This window comes from Falco peregrinus, chromosome 11 (genome assembly GCF_023634155.1).
Source record: "Falco peregrinus isolate bFalPer1 chromosome 11, bFalPer1.pri, whole genome shotgun sequence".
NCBI lineage: Eukaryota > Metazoa > Chordata > Aves > Falconiformes > Falconidae > Falco > Falco peregrinus.
The window spans coordinates 25,720,163-25,741,292 of record NC_073731.1 but is presented as its reverse complement, the minus strand read 5'-3'; the positions used below and the strand labels follow the sequence as shown (position 1 = coordinate 25,741,292).

General features: G+C 42.1%; 1 protein-coding gene across 7 annotated transcripts in view; it reads right to left on the bottom strand.

Moving 5' to 3' along the window:
• The window catches only part of MARK1 (microtubule affinity regulating kinase 1), a 62,312-nt gene extending 42,195 nt beyond the window's left edge, over window positions 1-20,117 (bottom strand). For 6 of the 7 annotated variants that reach the window (XM_055816335.1, XM_055816336.1, XM_055816340.1 and 3 more), the window contains exon 1: window positions 19,749-20,116. In XM_055816335.1, the coding sequence (XP_055672310.1) occupies window positions 19,749-19,799 (51 nt within the window). In that variant the 5' untranslated portion in view covers window positions 19,800-20,116. Of the gene's footprint in view, window positions 1-19,748 lie in introns of all 7 variants that reach the window. The other variant, XM_055816339.1, reaches the window with a different exon arrangement.
• Window positions 20,118-21,130: the final 1,013 nt, after the last annotated feature.

The window sequence follows — 21,130 nt, the reverse complement described above, 5'->3', positions numbered from 1 at the left end:
ATGTTAGACTGGGAATGTGTGATAGAAACTTGGTTATTAAAAAAAACCCCAAAGCCAAAGCAATCAACCTACTCCACTGAAACAGGATAATATGAAGGACTTGGCTCAGAAAACCCCATGAAACAAGCAAACACACAGAGTGAGTGGAAAAAGTATATATAGATTTTAAATCAGATACCAAGGTCAACGCATGCCAGACAGAACAGAATCAGACAAAACCGTGATGTTTGTCTTTAACTTACATGCATACCCTGAACCTATTCACAGAGGCTTTCCAGAGGTGTACACAGAAAATAATCACACACATGCATGTGCATCTTGCTGTTTCTATCAGATTTACATAATATGTAGGAATTCCAGGCATGAACTTTTGAAAGTGCTTGAAGCTATCAACAACAAGAAACAAAGACTTTGAATAAAGCTGGCCTCAGTCAAGCATATGGAAACATTTAATTAACTGACGCTGTAACTCTGAAAAGCATTTTGTAAAACTTTTTTTAAAATCCAAACTATAACCATGGACTTCAATATATAGTATCAAGTGAGTTATTAAACAAATTAACTTCCCCTTACTCTTCCTTTTTTTTTTATCTCTTTCCTTTTCTTCCCAATTGTAATAGCCTGTATTTAAAAAAAAACAAACAACAAAACATCTTCAAAGCTAATAGTAAAACACTTCTATAGCAAGGTGAAATACAATCCCTTAACGTCAATACACAATGAAGATTCTTTTCTAAAAGCATACATACACACTTGTGATAGGCAAAATTACACTGAGCACTGAGTAAATCTTATCCTGTGCTTGTTACTATGGTACCTAAGCCCCTTAGAAGTTTTGATGGGGTTTTTTTTTGTTTGTTTCGTTTGGGGGGTTTGTTTGTTTAGGTGCTGAACATAGCTTTTTTTTTTTTTGACATATCAGAAATAAGTTTGCTAACTTGGAGACAGAATTATTTTTCTAATCACAAACTACACAGCATGCAATGTTTACAACTCTGTACTTGAAGCAATCTAGGACAGAAAACTGAGCCCATGATCTACCAGTGCAGGGCCAGACACAGCTAATTGTTTCAAGAGTTTACACACAAGGTTCTTCAGAATACTTGCAATTTCCATACAGTGACACTAAGCTGTCAAAAATCCTGTCCATGTTGTAGTAAGCTTTTGTTTTTTGGTTTGTTTTTTTTTTTTTAAAGCACAGCAGTGATGTCTCATGGAAGGGTGGAGTTCATTATCACATAGAATGACAGATACTTTTTATTTCAAGGATAAAAACACAAACAAAAAAAGGCACTGGTCCTCTCCTGAAAAGTCAGTCAAAACATTTCAGAAAAACAAATGCCTTCACAGCATTAAATCAGGTCTGGTCACCGAACTCAGCTAACACGCTTCCTCCTCTGGCTGGGCCCGCAGCCCTCAGCCTGGCCAGGGGGCAGGTGCAGAAGAACAGGACCTTCCTGCCTTTGTTCCATTTCACTCGGAATTGGCACAGTTCTTTCAACCTGGCACTTTCCTTCCTGACTCATCCCAAACACACAAACAAGATTTTCCAGGACTAATTCAGGACAGTCAGCCCATATCATCTCCATTAACTGCTACAACAAAAACTGAACCCTCCCTGTAGCCCTGGTGAAAAATGAAACTGGCCAGCTAAAAGCTGCTGCAGTAAACCACAGGCGGAACTGCGTGGGGGCAAAAAATATATTTATTTTTTTCCTAAAATCCTCTTCCATTTACTCACTTTTGTCATTTGCTATAATACTAGAAGCTACAGTCAGCCCTACCAAGCAAAGGAGTAAAACATTTCCTTTCTTGTCAAAATAAAACAGTTCACATCCTTCACCCATGAAACCTACATGAACCTGTGTTTTTGAAGAACAGCACTTACAGGAGGGGGGGGAAGGAAGGAGAAAAGCTATTCCTGCTCCAGCCTCCTGCATGCATTTGAACACTGCCCTTCACAAAGAGAGAGTTCTTTCAATATTTTTTGCCTTTCCTCAAGAGGTGATCAGTTTAACCTCACCAGTCTTTGACTATTTTTTGTTACATCTTCAAACCTGCCAGCACAGAGCTCCCAGTGCGTGTTCCCAACTGACCCAGGACATCCTGCCAGCACCCGGGAACACAGGCAGCTACAGAGCGCTGCTGCTGAATGCCACAGCACTCACAATTTTCTCAAAAACCCACAGTAAAACAACAACAACAAAAAAGAAATGCTAGTGTTGATCGTTAATTGAACCAACCAAACAAGAACAGGAACACACCCAGAAAGCGAAACTTCTGGCAAAGGAAGCTTGCAGGAGTTTTTATTGCACTTACAAATGATGCAGCCAGGTCATTTTTTCAACTGGCCTGATGAAAGGCAGGAGAAGAGAGACATGAAAAAATTTACAGTTCAGGATTACGTCAAGCTCACAGAGCTTCTCAAACATTTGCAGGAATACAAGAAGTGGAGACTAATATCAAACTTCAAAACAGAGGGAAGAAAAGCTGTTTCTTCAGTCTGGAGACTACAATCAGGAAACCTGAGGCTTGCCTCCAGACGAGAACAGCAGCAAGAGGCAAGGTTTACTCACAAAAGAGTGACCTGATTATAGCACCAAGTGTCTCTGACACTCATGATCAAACAACCAGTCTTCTGGGCCAGCTGAGGTTCTTTCTACAGAAGGAAAGCGTACATGCAGCTAATTGGGACCAGGCTCTGAATTCTAACTCATTCTTTCTCTCAAAGTTTATGAAATGGGAATTTCTTCCTTGCCGACTGCATACCTAAAACAACTCTGGAAGAGTCCACACATGGCATGATGGTCTTGGTGGTATCTAGTTCATTTTCACTTATGACCCCATCAACAATAAGGCCATATCTTTTGTCTTAACGGTACACAGTGCTTTGGTATACACCATGTATGCAATCATTGCACTAGGATTAAATCACAATGGAGCTATACTCCATCCATTAGAACACAGACCACGGGCCCAATGAAACAGAAACAAATGGCAAACTATTGATGTTAATGCCCGCATTGTACAGAACAACAAGGATTTATTTGTGAGAGCAACACTATCAAAGCCCAAGACATTTGTCTTCATACTGAACAAAGTGTCATTTAGAAATACATCCTGATGAAACCCCTGGAACTGTACCTGTATATATTGGAAAAACATGTGCTTGTATGAGAACCCTTTGTGATTTTATACTTGTAGATAACATTACTGTAGATACAAGTAATCACTCAAATATTTGTGTTTGTAGCTTTACTAAAATTATGGGGGGTAAATATTTGTGTTTGTAGCTTTACTAAAATTATGGGGGGCGACTTAATTATTCAGCCCCTGTTGCTTCTTATCAATTATTATAATCTAATTATACACTGAGTCAAGATTTATTGCCTACCCCCATCAGAATGAACCTTACATCGATGAAGAAACTACTGCAACAAGATGATCTGTGTAAACTGCTAGAACATGTCCAAAACAACGGACACAAAATTCTAATCAACATTCATCATGATACAGAAGAGATACACTATGTCTTGGAAAGAGTGAAGAAGGATGGAGAGCACACTGGTGGGAAACGCTTCTTGGATGGTCACTGACAGCAACAGGACTTTTTAATTTCACGTTTCACTCAGCCATGATTTTACTAACTCTGACTTTAGTATGTCTGTTACTTATAAATATATTATATATAAAGATCTGCTACATCATAAAACATATAATCCAACTTCAACCATCCAAACCATGCAAATTAGCACATTACAAAGAGCAGTGCTTGACTATCTACTTACTGTGGGTCTGTAAGTGTACAAACTACGAATATACTATTTATGGCACAGAGGCAAAAGGTGACCACACCACCACTCTGTGAGGGTAAGATGAGTTTACTATAGTCATGGGGTGGAGTGTGGTGGTGTGCTCCCCCCCTCTCTCCATCCTGACCTTTGTTTCTGTGACAATGCTCAAATGATAACCACCTGCGGCCATCAAAATGGATGTGTCTGGTTGGGATGGCTGTATCTGACTCAAAAGTGGATTCAGGGGGACATAGATAACGATACGATAGCTAGCCAAGGGCTAATCTGAACAGTGTGCCCACTTAACAGTGCTGGTCAAGGTCTGACTCAAGCCATGTTTGAAAGAAACTAACTTCTGTAGTCAGTATGCAAAGATGACCATTACTCCATGAACAGTGGACAGCCCAGGGACCATTGAGCACTCCTGCATGGCAGCAGGCTGCAGGCCATGATCTCCCCTTGCGTAGGGACGCCTCCCAAGGTTACTCCTTGAGGCTGAGAGATTCCTTGCCGCAACAGATTCTCTGTAAGTGATTAACAGCATGCTAAACTTTGAAATCCTAGCTAAGTAACATAGAGGACTGATAAACTGTTGACCAAGTCTAAGACTAAGTCTGGACCTAGCCACACCTAAACTCCCCTCTGAGAAGGAGTTTAGAACACAAGGGCGTCCTTTCTGAACCTCATGACTCAACAGGAGGACCTCCCTGACAGTTTTGTCTGACCCTGTCCTCTGTGCAGTAAATAATCAAGTATACCTTGCCAGCAAATCTTGTTAAACCACTGTTGCATTTACTATCAAACTTTGTTGAATCACTGTTTTATACCAATAAATATATTGCTACTTGTCTCTTCTGAGTGAAGTGCATCAGTCCATCCATGACAGCTGGCTGCTGAAGCCAACCCAACACTGCTCACATGCCTGCACCCACTTACAAGCACATTACCACTGGGGTGGCAGGACGGAAAGGCAAACCAGAGAAAACATAGCAACTCCTCTGCCGGGGTAACCTCCAGCTCCCTGAGCATGTGTACCCACAGACAGTTTCCCAAGCACCGGTGCAGGCCCAAGGAGGAAGGGGAACATCCAGTACTGGGAAGAGAGGGCCACATGTTAAGCTCTGCTGGAACCACACTGTCAGGACAGGAACGACATGGGAAAGAAAACTGATCACACCGCTTTTCTTGATAATCCAGAGGCAAATTGACACCAGTAGTGAAACTTTAGCTAGGAGATACTTATTCCCATTCTAAAACAAGGTAAAACCCCAGAAAGACGACAGAAAAAAAACCCAACAAAAACCACCAACCCTCAAACCAAACAAAAGAAATACCACAAACAAGTTAGCAGACTTGCTTGTTTGTGTTGTTTACCTGCACTGGGTGTGTGAGACAGAAGAGCAGACAATGTGAGCTTAAGAAGCTACCTTTTAGAAGTGACATGCATGGGCAAAGCACCTGTAACATTTCCACTACATAAAAGAGAAAATTAAGTTACTACTTAGCAAAGTGGACAGCATTTCCAAAGTCTTTACAGCCCCATTACTGGATTCATCCAATGATACATCCATCGAGACAGATCACCATCTTATTTTGCAGACTATTTTACCTCAAGGTCTTACTAACTATCTGGAGTAAAGCCTGCTTCTAAAAAGTGATAAGATGATCAATTAACATATCCAACCTGATAGCAATATAACCTAATTGATGCACACATGTCCTAGAAAGGAAACTGTGGGGCAGTACAGGACTCTGAGGAACATGTCAAGCTATGCTTCAAACAAAGTTACCCAATATTCAGGAGGATTTTCCAGTATTCTTTTGACATAGGGATCTCGGAAGTCTAAACTAAAGGGTACGGAGACTCATCTTAATTAATATTTCCCTTCATACAATACAGTACATACAACACAAATGTATTTAAAGTAGTTGGGCAACCAGTTAATTTGAGAATTAGAAGAGGAAAAAAAATGCATGGACCTACAGTAAATTACCAGGGCCTCTCTCATCCCTTCCACAGGAGATACGGCCTTCAAGGGAGGGGCAGGGAATTCTTCCTCACCTGGAAAGCACTTTCAGGGATGGCCTCTTGCACTAGAGCATACTAGCTTAGTTTCTTCACCTTCAAGGCTTGATAATATTTTCTATTCCATCTCTCTGCAGCAAGGCCTCCTCATGTCATTAACAAGTCTTACCTCAGAAGGCTGAAGTGCAGAGTGCCTACTGGACCCCATCTGCCAAGGAGATGCAATTTAATATTTAAGCCAGGATACAATCAGACTCAGCATTCTGCAGACATTAGTTTTTTTTTCATAAGCATAGATACAAAGGTTGCCTCTGAGTAGTAACACATATTTTGGCACACAAAACCAGCCACCTTCGTAAGAGGAAGAAACACCTTAAGATGGTGTAGGACACTTCTACCGATGAGCCTGCACTCAAGCAGCATTCAGTTACAATGGTTTTGTCTACCAAGAACAGTCTAGCAGAGTCTGATCTGACAGCAGGAGCCACAGGTGAAGTAAGTTATAAGGACCTCACTAAACTTGGTCTTCTGAAAGCATAACCCATGTTTTACACACAGAGCAAGATTACGATGATGTATCCAAGCAAGCTGATGTAATGGGACATGGTGAACTCAAAGGAAAAAAACCAAAGCAAGATGAAGACAGTCTTCTGCTGAGTGCTCTCTGCCCCGTTTTTGATATAAGTGTTAATTAACAGAACAAATAAAATGTCCTTAGTTGGGCTGTAGTAACTATTTACCTTTATGTGGATAATGCTACACCACATTTCAACTTAGCAAACACATTCCCAGCCTTGCACAGATTTATGCTTAACTTTAAGCTGTCCAAACACTGTATGCCCCTTGGACCTGCTCATATCTTATGATCAAAGAGTGTGCTCTACAGAGAGCTCAGACTACAGTCTCCTCAGAGCCCTATTCAACCACCTATTTTAACCTTTGAGCTTCAATTATTTATGATCACAGACTACCATGATTTAGCACTTCAGAAATATATGCAACTGGGAAGCTAAATTGAAAAAAAGGAAAAGAAAAAGCAAACAGCAGCAACATGCCTCAAAGGTTTTGTGAAGTATGTAACATAGCTAGAAAAAAAGAATATATTTCTTTGTATGTTTTACACCGGCAAACACGGTAATACAGTAGATAATTAACACTGACAATCACACATATACTGCAGATATCTGTCAATGTACTGAATTCAAACCATAAACAGAAATCATGTGTGAGTATAGCTGAGATGTAAATGCCAAGCACAAAAAAAAGAATGAACAAATGAAAGACTCTACGTTATGTAAATCAGCAAAGGAATTGAAAGAAAAAACATCACAGGATACAAAGAAAATCCTAAAAACAATAGATGCTGGATTTCCCCAGCCCATTAAAATAAAAAGGTCAGAAAATATGGAAGAAATAATGTACATGTATATAGATAAAGCTTAAGAATACAAGCAAAAGAATTCATGATTAAAGGGTTGAACAAAAACTAACATGTATTCAAAATATATAGTCATTAAAACAAGCAGCCAATCCAACAGAAAGTAAAAAAAATAATAAAACCAAAAAGTATGACTTTCTCTCTTGAGTCCTTGACAATCAGTGGGTGAGGAATCCCAGATCCCCAGCTATGGTCCTTAGACAGTACCCCAGCCTGCAAGCTGTCAAAGTCAGGCATTTCCAGACTTCTTTACCTACACTGTGAGGTACAGCAAAGAGAATCACAGAATGGTTTGGGTTGGAAGGGCCCTTAAAGACCACCTAGTCCCAACCCCCTTGCCGTGGCCAGGGACACCTTCCACTAGACCAGGTTGTTGCAAGACTCATTCAAACTGGCCTTGACCCCTGCAGGGATGGGGCACCCACAGCTTCTCTGGGTACCTGTTCCAGTGCCTCACCACCCTCACAGTAAAGAATTTCTTCCTCAAATCTAATCTAAGTCTACCCTCTTTCAGTTTAAATTCCATTTAAATTAATTTGATTTAAATAACCAGTAGCAGCAATGGTGGCCTCCAGCCCACCATTAGCAGTGGTAATTTGGTTCTGGCCTGAGCCGGACATACAGTTTGGGTAACACTAAAGCAACAAGTCTTACAGTCTGCAAATCTCAAATTGAGGTGACTTACCTAATCCAATGCTCTCTCATATTAAAATAGGAATTAATTTTATTCAGCCTTAAAGAAAAGGCAGGAAAGCAGAGAAGTCACAGGAACCCAAGGACAATGTCAGCAGGTGACAGGGACTATCAATCTCTGTACCAGCAACTGAGAATCCATCCTCAAAACCTTAAAAGAAAGTCACCCTTATGCAGACTTCAAATGGACATCACTGAATTATTCCAAGTCTTAGGATGGGTCAGACAGCAGTGTTATGTTCTTTCTTCCACCATCAGCCTGCCAAGGGCCCCTCTCAGTCCTCAGATTGCTCTCTGCCTCGTAAGAGATGAGGAAATCCACAGCACTGTAAGAGAGACGATCACATATCCCCTTGTGCCATGTTATGATCCCTGAATTATCACAGGCTCACTGGAAGCTCCGTCTGTAATATTTTTCCTTAATTTACCAAACTAACTAGAACCCTTCTGATCCCAGGGGATGAGAGCTATCGCATTAAATATCCTTCTCATTTCACCAAGCAGCTAACAAAGAATAAATTAATTTTCTACTGTTTTCCTACCACCCAACAGCCGACATGAAGTCAGGCACAGCTTTCTCCTCTTTCTCAAGAATTATCTGGAGGTAAACTTAACTCCAACAGTCTCCCAGTTTGCTTTCTTTTTTTCCTGTTTGTCACCCACTGAGCTAGTCTTAGAAATCTTTTCAATTAAGACAATATTAGGAAAATGGCTCATGCACCATTAATATTTCACTTTATCATAGTAACTTTAGTGTAACAGTCAACCGCTACATTTAATTCAGCTTCAAATTAACAATTGTTATGTGAAGGGAATGAAAACAACAGAGATGGATACAGGAATCCAGTTTCTCTCTTCTATGCTACTCCAGAATGCCTGACACCACTCACTTTGAAAATAATTCTATCAAAACAATATATGACATGCCACAAAGAAAGACGTTTAATGAGTAATGGTGAAGAGCCTTGTACACAGTACTGAAATATAAAGTTTTACAAAAGGTCACACACACTCACAAATAGCAGCAGCAATAATAATATTAATAATCATCATCAATATTTTATCTTGTAGTATTTATAAGCCCCCCAATTTTATTTTTATATAAGTGCTATACTTCTGCAATCACTGGATAAGCAAGAATAATTTTCTTAAGACCTTTAAATGCAGTTTTTATTTTATCAGCCTACTTTGCACAGGTTGAAGGATTAGATTTCCCTTAGCCTGTCTACAAACACTGCTGTAGGCATACATTCTCTAATAATTATGTCTTCCACTGACTAATTCCAGTATCTATATTAGATCGACCCTCATTGCTCATACCAACTTTCTGTAGGTAAGATTTCTCTGCACTATGCAGTAGATGGAGCAAGAGTTTCATTGTGAAGTGCTTTCATAAATGTTCTTTGTTCCTATGCATCTTACGTCCATCACTGGAAGAACTCTAAAATCAGCCAGCCTTGTTCATTTAATATCAAATTAAGAAAAGAAAATTTGAAAAACTATTATTCATAGGTACACCTGGCAAAGACTACTCAGAGACAGTATTATTAATATTTTCTAGTTATATCTCCTTGTGTTGAATGATTACAATTGTTACTCCTTCTGAAGTCTGATCTTACGGAGAAAATGCTATTTTAGTCCTTCACCAAGTAATGACATTTTCCTGATTTTTTTTAAGGACCAGTAGACAGTCCTTATTGTAATAATTGCAAGGGGAAGAAAATCTGATTACTGTTGGGGAAAAAGAAGAATTACTAAATAAAACCCCAAATGCTTTAAGGAATTCTATTACCTTCAATCGATGATATTATCTGGAATAGAGATACGAGTAAATACATTACACACGTAATCCATTTGTGGAGAACAACCATATCCTTTGCAAGAGCTCAAGGTAGCATTTAACAGGATAAGGTAATTTCTATGGCAAAAATCGGACTCTTCTTAACACACCATGATTCTCTAAATTTTTGAGCTATGCCTCTGCTTTTTTAAAGTAATGACAGAAACATCTAAGAATTAGAAAGATACTTCTATACAACTGAAGCCAAGCACGCACTCTCAGGAGGAATTTCAGATATTTACTGTTTAAGCGCAAGTAATTTACGCTGTTGCTACACGTACTGCAGTACACCCTACACCTCACTTCCCTAACTCTGCAATTCTTGCACGTTAAATTCCTTGTGGATCTACTGAGTTTATTAAGACAATCTCTCTCTACAAAGAGCGTTATAAAATTGTATGTCCTTTCTAAATAAACATTATAAAGCTCTGGTTACTCTCTGCTGTTATCTGAGAGAAGAAAGCACAGTAACTTTACCGGGGGAGGGAAGGAAAGGTAGAGTGAGGAAAACATAATCTAACATGACTATTTAAAGTTGTAACAATCCTTTTTGCTAATAATTTCAAGAAGAGCCTCCAAAACAGAAACAGCTCCGCTCAACCCACCCACAGCAAAGCATTTCTTCACTTTCTTTAGCTTTACAGTTCAGATTATTCCCATACTAAAATGTTCATTGGGATTCATACACAAGGGTATTATTTGAAGGATAAACAGAAGCTACAACTACATAGCTTTAGTAAAGCTTTGTATTGGTTTTGCTTATGTCATTAAATGAGCAAAACTGGAAAAGGTCCCAGAAAGAGTGAGAAGCATAAGGAAGCTGGCAACAAGTATGCAAGCACAAGCACAAAAGCATGTTAGTAAGCAAAATGTGGGGGAAAATAAGGGGGAAGAGGGGCAAGAATGTGATAGGCCAGGAAATTACAGACATTAAATGGCCAGCAACTTCACAATGGGTAAATGGAATCTCAGAAAGATCAATATTGTTACGTATATAAGGATAAAGCTGGTGTGGAGGCAGGTTACAGACTATCACCAGGTTTAAAATGAAATTGGTCAAATATTTGAAGGACTAAGTAAGAAAAATGGTCTATGTGATAACCTTTAACATTAAGATTACAAATCAATGGCCTTTTTCCCCTCTGAAAAAGGGGGGTGCCTGGAGACAAGTGAAAGATATTTTACTTTATTTTTCTTTAACTTTCTTCCCAAGTATTGGGTTAAGATGGAAAAGATAAGAACTAACAGTAGGGAAAGGCGGAAGCTGGGAGGAAAGCTTCCAAGAGAGCTGAAAATAGCTCTCTATCACAGTGACTAAGGCTGTGCCTCCACTTACAAGAAGGTGCATGTTTTACTGCATCATGAGTAAGGCGTGGGTCCTCCTACAGAAGCACAGTGGAGCAGAGGCACTACAGGTTTTACCATGAGGTTAGCCTTGGGCAGGAGACTTTACAGCAAGCCCTGCTAAAGCCTAATCTATCAAAATCTAATCTATTTCCTCCAACCACATCTGCCTAATGAAAGGTACCACTTCCCTCTAACAACCTTGCCTAATTTTGTCTCTGCTTGAGATTTTAAAAGTTATCATGCGCTACTATTACTTTATAATACAAAACCAATTAGACTTTGTCACCAGTAATATTATCATTACCTGTTCTTGCAAAAGATTGCCATGGGCTATCCAGTAACTCTGTATGTTCAGTTTTGTGAACATCAATGTACTACACAAGTGCTTTCATCAGAGGTGAAATAAAGTTCTGTCCTATTATTCAACCTATTCATATCACAACTATGTAGCAACACAACTGGACAAAGCTCCTTATGTTGAATCAATTAAAATATACAATAAGTTTGGATATCATCCTCTGCTTTTCTATGTTTTTCTATTTTTGTGAATTCTACAGGCCACATGTTTAAATGTAAAACAGGATTATTACTGTACTTACTGCCAACACACCATTAGGGTCATGGTGAACAAGGCAGACACTTGACGTGAAATCATGAACATGTTTCATTCTCTCCTCAGGTTAACTTAACTATGTTTATCAACCTTTATCTGAGAAATCATTTGAACTATGAACACATATCAAGGTATTATATCTACTGGGCATTCAAAATGACTGAACAATTTAAAGAATGTTTTACTGCTCGTTTTTTTGCAAGTGCTTCTTTAGATTTGGTATACAGATTAGAAATTTAAACAATGAAAATGGCTAAAGCCTGTACAGCTAAAAACTGTAACCAAGAGTCCTCTTTCTGACATATTGCCACCAGTCTTTTGAAGAATGCAAGTGCAAAGAAAAAGAACACATTTTTTTTCCCTTTCAAACCATGTTTTATTACTGTACTATGATTACAGGTTTCTATAACACGTCTTGCATTTTTCTAAAACATTGCAAACTTGAAATAGTTTGCACACAAAAGGACCAAGAGTCATTGGTATTGAGCACTTAAATCTTGAACAGCTCAGCAGGAGTCTTTACAAAAGTCATCTTGATAGTAAGCCACGTTAATGCTAACCAAACAAGTGTAGTAAGGTGTCTCATAAGCATAGGAACAGCAAGATAAGGAAAATTCCTTTTTCCTGGGATCCGTATACAACAAACTGCAGAATACCAGAACTTGAAAACACACAGACAATGCATTCATTCATTCCAACAGAAGAGTGCCTGCTTTCCACAATGATTCAAGTGATGTAAAGTGACTGTCAATCAGCTGTCCTGTTAAGATGGAGAATTTCAGAATAATGTAATGATCTTCTATTCTACAGAGATGCACAGAAAACCTGTGCTTTTGGGTTTTACATAAATACACACTATTGATCAATCATTACAGCCTAAGCCATGGCACTGCTCCATGAGCACGTCCAGTTCATTGCTTTAAAGGTTAATTGTAGCCCAGCTGAATTTAACTGTGCAGACACAGTTACTGTGACTACGAACATCTGTCTTTCAGCATAAGTTGGTGTTTTCTTTGAAAGCATACATAAAGAAGTCCCTGGAAAAATGCTCATCTGAAAAAAACCCAAAACCAACCAAAAAATCCCCAAAAACAAACAACCAAACTTTTCCAATTGCCATCAGTTCAAAAAGCAGCAGGATTACGTTAAGCACAGAGAGTGCCTTTCAGTGCTTCTGCCTCAAACTATTTTACATTGATAGCTATAGTGTGTTTGGTCAGTACTTAGAGAGAAGAGGGGGGAAAAAAAAAGCTGAAACAAGCACAGGGAAACTTGCCTTAACAAGGACCATCTTATCCCCTTGGAATTTTTAACCTTAGATTTCCTAGGATGCTCACCAAGACTAAACTGTATCACCACATACAGCTATGAAGTCTTAAATGGACCTCGAGATCTCACCAATCCTTTGATTCTACTATTTTACTAAACTATTCACAGAAAAACAAAAAAGGAGAAATTTTCTTTCTTAAATGAGATACAATTGGCCCATTTAAAGTTTAATTTAGCACTGAGCAGAGAGAGCACACAAAAAAATGTTAATTTTCAATGTGAAAAAAGGAGAAAAATGTTAACAATTAAACAGGCTTGGTAGTTGATGTTGAGAAAGAGCTTATTAAAACTCAGATGATTGAGTTGCATTATATCCATTACACTGAACAATGTGAATGTTTCAATAGAACTTTCCTGTTTTCATAGCTGTTTTCAGAAACATTCAGCTGTGGAGAACATTTCTTAATTTACCACTACCTAGAGGTAAGTAAACATTCAAGGATGAAGACCCAGAAAATACTGTGAAAAAAAAAGATTTTTTTTTTGTGATTCTGAAATTCCAGAAAGTCAAAAAACCCCCAAACCCAAAGAATGCCACAAAAAGCAAGCATTACATTTCCAACAGCAACAACAACTTAATAGATCATTTCACGACCACAACACAAATAAGCTAAGTTTGAAACATATCACTGTCTGCAACAGTTTACAAGTAGTATATTTAACCTGGAGGGCAAAACAGAGCATAAACACATATGAGAGAGAGAGAGGTTGACACTACTAAAAGATAATCTCTAAACAGAAGCAATAAAATGCTTTCTCTCTGATATCACAAAATCTGAAAAGTTTGCTCAAACTCTGAAGTTGTTAGTAGGTCGATTTGTAAGAAATGTCTTAGGGCTTTAGCTGCATCAGATTTCTAGCTCCACATTAGTAGTAAAATAATCTCTCCTTTTTAAAGGATAGTTTCTCAATGAATCTGGACAATAGTGTCTGAAGTTCTCTCTCAAACATCAGTAAGATATTAAAGGCTAGGTCTATACTGAATTCTGAGAACAAGAAAAAAACCTCTGCAACTGCGAATACAAATAATTGATCAACAACATAATTTAACAGAAATCACTATCTGCACTTAAATAGCTACTTTTTCTGTGTTTAAACTATTGGTGTCAATTAGAAGTTAGCAGGAGTTCGCTCTGCTAAACAACCGCAATTGTGATGATAGAAACTTACCACATTTATAGCAGAAACATTAATTTCAAAATATAATAGGGAGCCATGGGCGGGGGGGGGGGGGGGGGGGGGGGGGGAATCCTGCCTTTACTGATGTTTAAAACATTTTAAGTGCAGACTTAGAAAATTTTAAAAGCTATATTAATATAAACAGTAAATCCACATCATCAGAAAAATGATAGTTGAGACCCCACCAATAGCAGCAAGGCTCCATGGAACATAATCTCCTTGTTCTAGTTCAGCGTTTAACTCCACTGACCGTGTAAGTAGTTTTCAGAACACAAACCACAATCTATGTTTACCTATGAACCTCAAAAACCCCATGAAGTATGAAATTTAAAAAGTACTACAAACTGCATTAACTCTTTCTGAACTTCAACACTATAGTCTTTTATGACACCTAGAAAGAACACTGAAATGTGAAGCTACATTTTCACTTGTTTGTTCTGAAATATTTCTCATTACAGAAGGAAAACGAAACTAAACATCTGTGCCACCTGTTCCGTGACTCTCTATGATTCACACAGAAGATTAACTTCAAAATGGATAACATACTTCATAAGAAAATGAACCTTGCTCTCTCTGCGCACAATACTCTAGCTAAATGCGTTTTTCCCCACAACATCGGAGCTTGCTCAAGACCTGAACCAAACCAAACCAAAAAGTCTGCACAGAGAAAACACAAACCTTCAAAATAAAGATTAGAAGAACATACCCAGTTCATACCATTCAAACAAACATACACCTAATGGTGTATTCATGATCAAAGAAAATAATCTTACAACGAAAAAACCCAGGCATTCTCTACTTTGCTAAGGCCCATCTCCTGTGGATAAGAAAGATACAGCTGTACTCTTGAACCCATAAGGCTTGGAAACTAGGCCATTCTTCTGCTTAAGGCACTGAACGAAAGAATTCTTGTCAGATACTTTCTCCCACGCCCCCTCTGCCCAAATCAAAACCATGTGTTCTTATTGTGCAAAAGCAAATCCAGAAGGAAGAAAAAGAAAAAAAAAGAAAAAGAGAGAAAGAAATTAAACATAGTTTAATTATTACACCGACCTGACCACTCCATTCCATCCTCTCATCTCTTGCCCTGTTCAATTTTTTTCCCCTTTAAAATGCAGCTGTCCAGTAGCCTCCCCTATCAGAAAGTCATCTTTAACCACACCTACTTTAGCTGGCATCCCAGCCATCGCCCTTCCCTCGCTAGCTTGCAAATGGGTGTGCGTGTGTCAAAATTATAATTATTTGTATGATAATTAAGCAAATCACATGATCATCGGTCACTGTACTATCCTTCCTTAAAACTCCCTTTGCCATGACATCTCTTAATCACTCTCATACGGCACTGGCTAGGTAAGACCAACCACAATTCCCACATTCCTCCTCAGCCCTGGCCAGTGTTACCAGCCAGCACTCCTGCCTCGTTTGGTCTTTCTTCCGCTGTAAACATGCAAGATCTCTGCAACGGAATTAACAGACTTTTATGTGTCTGAAAAGTACAAAGCAAAATAATTCCTTAAAACTTAGCTAATGGGTGACATCACAACACAAATAAAGAGTAATACCTTCACAAATAATAGTAATACCTTCAAAAGATTAAACTACACTCACTGTAGGGAAAAAAAAAATAGTATTCTTACGCCAGACTAAGAGGTCCTTATGTCACAAAAAGCTAACTACAACATTCTCATTTTACTAAAGTTGTATGTAGCTGACTGTTGAATCTCTAGTCTTTCCTTATACAGAGAATGTATTACCAGCTTATTTCTTTTCTTTTCCCTTAATTCAGAAAAAAACATTCCCCGACTTAATGACATGATACAACACAGTATGAAAAACATAAAAGCCTCTCTTTCGTCAATTAATACCAACTCAATGAAAACAGAAGAGCTACTCTAGCTCAAAGCTTTTGATTTGTGTCCCTCTCCTTCTCCAGCCTCAGAAGAAATGGGAAGCTCAGTTTACCTAAACTCACCCCAACTGCAAGTGTTTGAATGCACTGAAACAATACCTACCGCAGCCTACTTACAATGTATCAAGAGGAAGCTGTAAATAGCTACATGTACAAAATCAAAACACAGAAAAATTATTATTTTTAATATTACTCTCACCCCTCACTTGAAAAAAATAAATCCAGTAACAAGCATGAAAATAATCTTTACCATACTGCCTCCACCCATTAACTTCCCCAAGTTTCCTAATAAACCATTCAACAGGAATAAATGATTGACAATCATACTCTACTTCATTTCCCCAAACATAAATTTCATGAAAGAGAAATAACATTTTCAATGAAAAATATTTACGGATGTATGCTAGAAAAGTTAAATATAGCACTGGGAGATGTAAAGAATAGTAAAAAGGAAAAGAAAAAGAAGGGTGTGAATTTCTGTAACGCAGACCTATCAGTTATACACATACTGTTTCACAACTGCTGTTTCCCTCCACCTGTTGTTTGTCCATTGTCGGCAAAAAGTCCCTGTACCTTTCATCCAGCTTTCTGATAAGACTTATCAAGTAATCTGTTGCATGATCTTACCCCTCCTAGACTATTTTCAAAGGGTCCTGTGGGATAAAAGGTACAAAGAATTATGGAAATAAGCATGTTTTTCACCCATCCCACCAGGAACTCCTGTAATTCCTCAAGGAACGTATATTCTTATAATAGGTGATATATGCAATTATTGTAATTTTTTTTTCAAAAAATCAGAACATATGCTTGCATACTCACTGAGAAAAGCACACACTGACATTTTTTTTATTTTCTATTATAAAGAGCACTGAAAGCAGCTGCCAAGAGACGGGGAGGGGGGGTGGTAGGCTAGTTTGCCATGATTTCATGCAACGACCTCACGCCACGTGCAAAGCACAGCTGGACGCGTACGTAGGTTTGTACTCAGAACCATCAATCAGCTCTCTCCGGGATACAGAGCTACAGTCTGTCCCTTGAGAGTCACACAATGGAGCAACATTGCTGAGATGGCCACGCGTATGAGATGGAAGAAAAGAGCGATCTCCTGAAGATCACCATTAGCTGTAGAACTTGGGAGAGCTTTGCTAATATACATACTCAGGAACTGCAAATATGCACTATGAAGACAGATTTACTTACCAGGCCAAAACCACTCATACTTACTCTGCTCTCCTCACTCCTTCCAATAACTTCTCCCTTTATTTCCAAGTTCTTACCACCCCAGTTACCCAGAGCTTACTAGCTACACTCTGCGCATCAAGACCCATCAGCATAAACACTTGCCAGTCCATTAGCGTTTATTAGCAGGAGGAAGCATATTAAAAGTAAATTAAGAGTCTCACCTCACCCTGACAGAGTCCATTTTAAATCAACAAACGCTACAACGGACCACCTCCTCCACCCACATTTTGCCACTTTAGCAGAAGGTCTGATGTAAGGAAGACCTCAGGTAGCAAAGAGGGGCTTCCCGAGGCTCCCTGACAGGCAGAACCAACAACCTCCAGATCTCTGCTCCAAAACCCAGCAGATGCCATACTAATAGCAGCACTACAATTACTTTGTGCAGATTTGGGAACTTACTACTGCACAGCTCTTTACTGTTCATCTGACCGGAGGATTATATTCATTAGTATTCGGTTACAGACTAATACCAAGATTTTCAGAAGCAAATGTACAATTTAGAGTATTTTGATATCCTGTACAAACCTGTTTTTTTAGATACCCAACACACTCTCTGAAATAATAAAAATAAAAGAATCCTTACTTATTTCTAGGTATCAAAATAGAGCATTCAAAAGTAGCATAACATTTGCTAAATGAACTACTAACACTGTAGCTGAAGTTTTCATTCTACAGAAGTTAGTGATGTTTGAGAATATTTCCTTTTGCCTTATGTAAATGTACTTTGCGAGTCTTATGTACTATATTACTGGATATGTGCATAAATATTTCCCTTCCTGTCTTCTATCTCTCATCTACATTCCTATACATGCTTGAATGGACACTCAGGAGTAACATGTATCGCTCAAACCTGGCCTTTGTCATTTAATTACATCTAAACTTTCTTTTTCATCTCAAGGACTTGTTTTCATTCTGACAGTAATATAGGACTCATCAGTCCACGAAGAGTAAGGACAGACCAAATGCATCTACTTGCTTTAACTTGTGCCCAGGCTGATATTGCTGTCAATTAAACTTCCACTGAGTGACTGATACTAAAAGCTCATTACAATGAAGACACCAAGGTAGGGTTTCACTTCTTTAACTATATTATCTCACTTGTTACCTTTGTCTTCCAAATTCTCTTCTCATATCCACTTTTCATATAATTCAGTAACCTATTCATCAGGCACTGCTGCTTTGGCTCGTACAGTAACAAACATTATAAGCTCCTACTGTTGACCTCTTCAGATTGATGCAATGCAAGCATACATCTTCTTCAACCTATTTCAACCCACCAGGTTTCTTACTGATCAGTTTCCACCCAAGTGGAAGCTGAGTGTGACTGCACGCGCCAAATCTCGTATGACTTTTTTCCCCTCCCGTGCATTTTGCCAGTTTCCCAAAGGCAACTAACGATACCTAGCACACATTCCAAACATACCTCTTAATACTGGTCCCCTCACCTAAAACAAAAATTTCACACCTCCTATACTACCCTCTCTTTAAATAAAAACCACTGACAGATAGGACCAGATACGGGCCAGGATCTTAAGATTTCTCAGGTACACCAAGACTGGTTATTTTCTGCGGGAAGACCACCACAACGGAGAACACCGCCATGCTCCTACTCCATCAAGTCCGGGTGGAGCAGAGGAAGAGCAGAAAGATGTTTAAACAGCACAAAGGAAGAAACAAACAATCAACTCGGGAGGCACCAAGGGCACACGACGACAGCCCCGCTCAGTCGCAACACAAAGCAAAACCAGAGGAAAACAGCAACGCCGGGGACCACCTTCGAGGTGCAAACAAAGAGCCAAGTACGGCTGACTCCCAGGCGGCGAGCCGGGGTCGAGTGCCAGGCAGCTAGAGAGCCCAGGGGTGAGTGCCCCGACCCCGGCACCGGGGTGCCAGCGCGGGGGCTGGGGGGCCCGGCCCGCAGCCCGCGGGGGCCGGAGGCCTCTCCCCGCGGGGGCCCGACGCCAAGCGCCCGTGCGCGCCCGCAGCCGCCGGCTCCAGCCAAGTACATATAAGGGCAGCCCGGCCCGGCCCGCCCAGCAACGCGGGGAAGGGGCTGCCCGGCCGCCGACCCCGCGGGAGGCCCGGGCCGCGGGCGGGCTGGGGCGACGTGGAGCCCAGCGCGCCGGACCCGCCCCGGCAGCGCCGCACGGAGGAGCCTGAGGCGCGGGCAGGCGGCGGGGACGGCCCGGCGCTGGGGACGGCCGCGGCCCGCCCACCCCTCGGGTACCTGGCCCGGGCGGCAGGGCAGGCCGGGCCGCCGCCAGGTGCCGGGGAGAGGCGGCCGCGGGGGGGGGCGGGGGACGGGGCGCGGCGGAGGGAGGCCCGGCGCGGCACTCACGTTCTCCGTGTCCCGCTCGTTGACGGTGGGCAGCGGCGTCCGAGTGGACATCTTGTGGGCCGCGGCGGCGCCGCGCCCGGCGCGCTGAGGGGAAGGCCGCCCGCTCTGTTTAGGCCGCGGCGGAGGCCGCCGGCCGCCCCCGCCGGCAGCCGGGCGCACACGGCGGGACGCGGGCCTCCTGCCGCGCTGCCGGCCCCGCTAGGCGCCCGGCGCCATGGCCTCGCCCGCCCGGCCGCCCCTCCGCCCGCCTCGCCGCCGCCGGGCTCCGCGCAGCTCGGCCGCCGGCTCCTCCTCCCTCCTGCCCGCTCAGGTGAGCGGCCGGCAGCGCAGGGGGGCCGCGGCGCCTCCTCGCAGCATCCGGCGGCACCGGCTCCTCCTCCTGCCGCTGCTGCCCCGCGCTCCCTTCCCCGTCTCTCCCCTCCTCCCCCTCCTCCTCCCCCTCCCCGCCCAGCCGCGCCGGGCCCGGCCCCGCCGGCCAGGCTCCGCCGCCCCGCGCCGCAGGAAGCGCCGGGCGGTGCGGGCGGGCGCGGCAAACGCGGGCGGGCGGGCTCCGCCGGTGCCGCCGTCCCTCCCGCCGCGGCACCCGTGACGGGTGGCACCGCGCCGGGCCCGGCGAGGGCGGGAGCCGGCCGGGAGGGCGCGCTGGGCCCGGGCCCGCGGTGAAGCGGGCTGGGGCAGGTGTGCGGCTTCGTGAGGGGGGCGGGCGGCCCGGTGCCCCTGCCTCAGGGCCCGCCGGCGAGGCCGGCCGCATCCCTCAGGCTGCCGAGATGGCGGGCCCGGGCGGAGGCCGGCGGGGCTCGGGCGGTCAGTCAGTCAGTCGCCCGGGGAGCCCCCAGCATGAGGGGATGCGGGACGGGGCCCGTGTGGGGGCCTGCTCCATCTTGGCGAGTGGGTTACCACAGGGACTCGGCCTTGGAAGGGGCGGTGGGGCAGCCCAGCCTGTCTCTGTCACAGTGCGGAGGCCGCTGGCCTCAGACCTGGTGGACAGTGGTGAAACCCAGGGTACACGGAGCCCAGCGTACATGGCATGGCTTATCTGCAGGCCCGCACCAGCCTCCCTCACCCGCTCAAAGCTGGGAGCGGATCAACAAGACTATGAGACATGTCCATCTGCTCGTGCCTGACCGGCACACAGTCCTCGAACACTTAAACCGATGACCTCATGTGCTTAAAATTAGAACCATACACATATTTTTGTCTTTGAGAAGTTACTAGTGTTTATATGGCAGCAGTGTTTGCTATAAAACCAGTCGAACCCTTCAATAATCTGTAAAAAAACCAAAACAAACCTAACAAAAAAACCCTCCCCTGCACCAAAACCAGAAGACAAGCAATGTGCCTGGATTTCCACTGCGATACCTTGACAGATTTTTGTAGCTGGG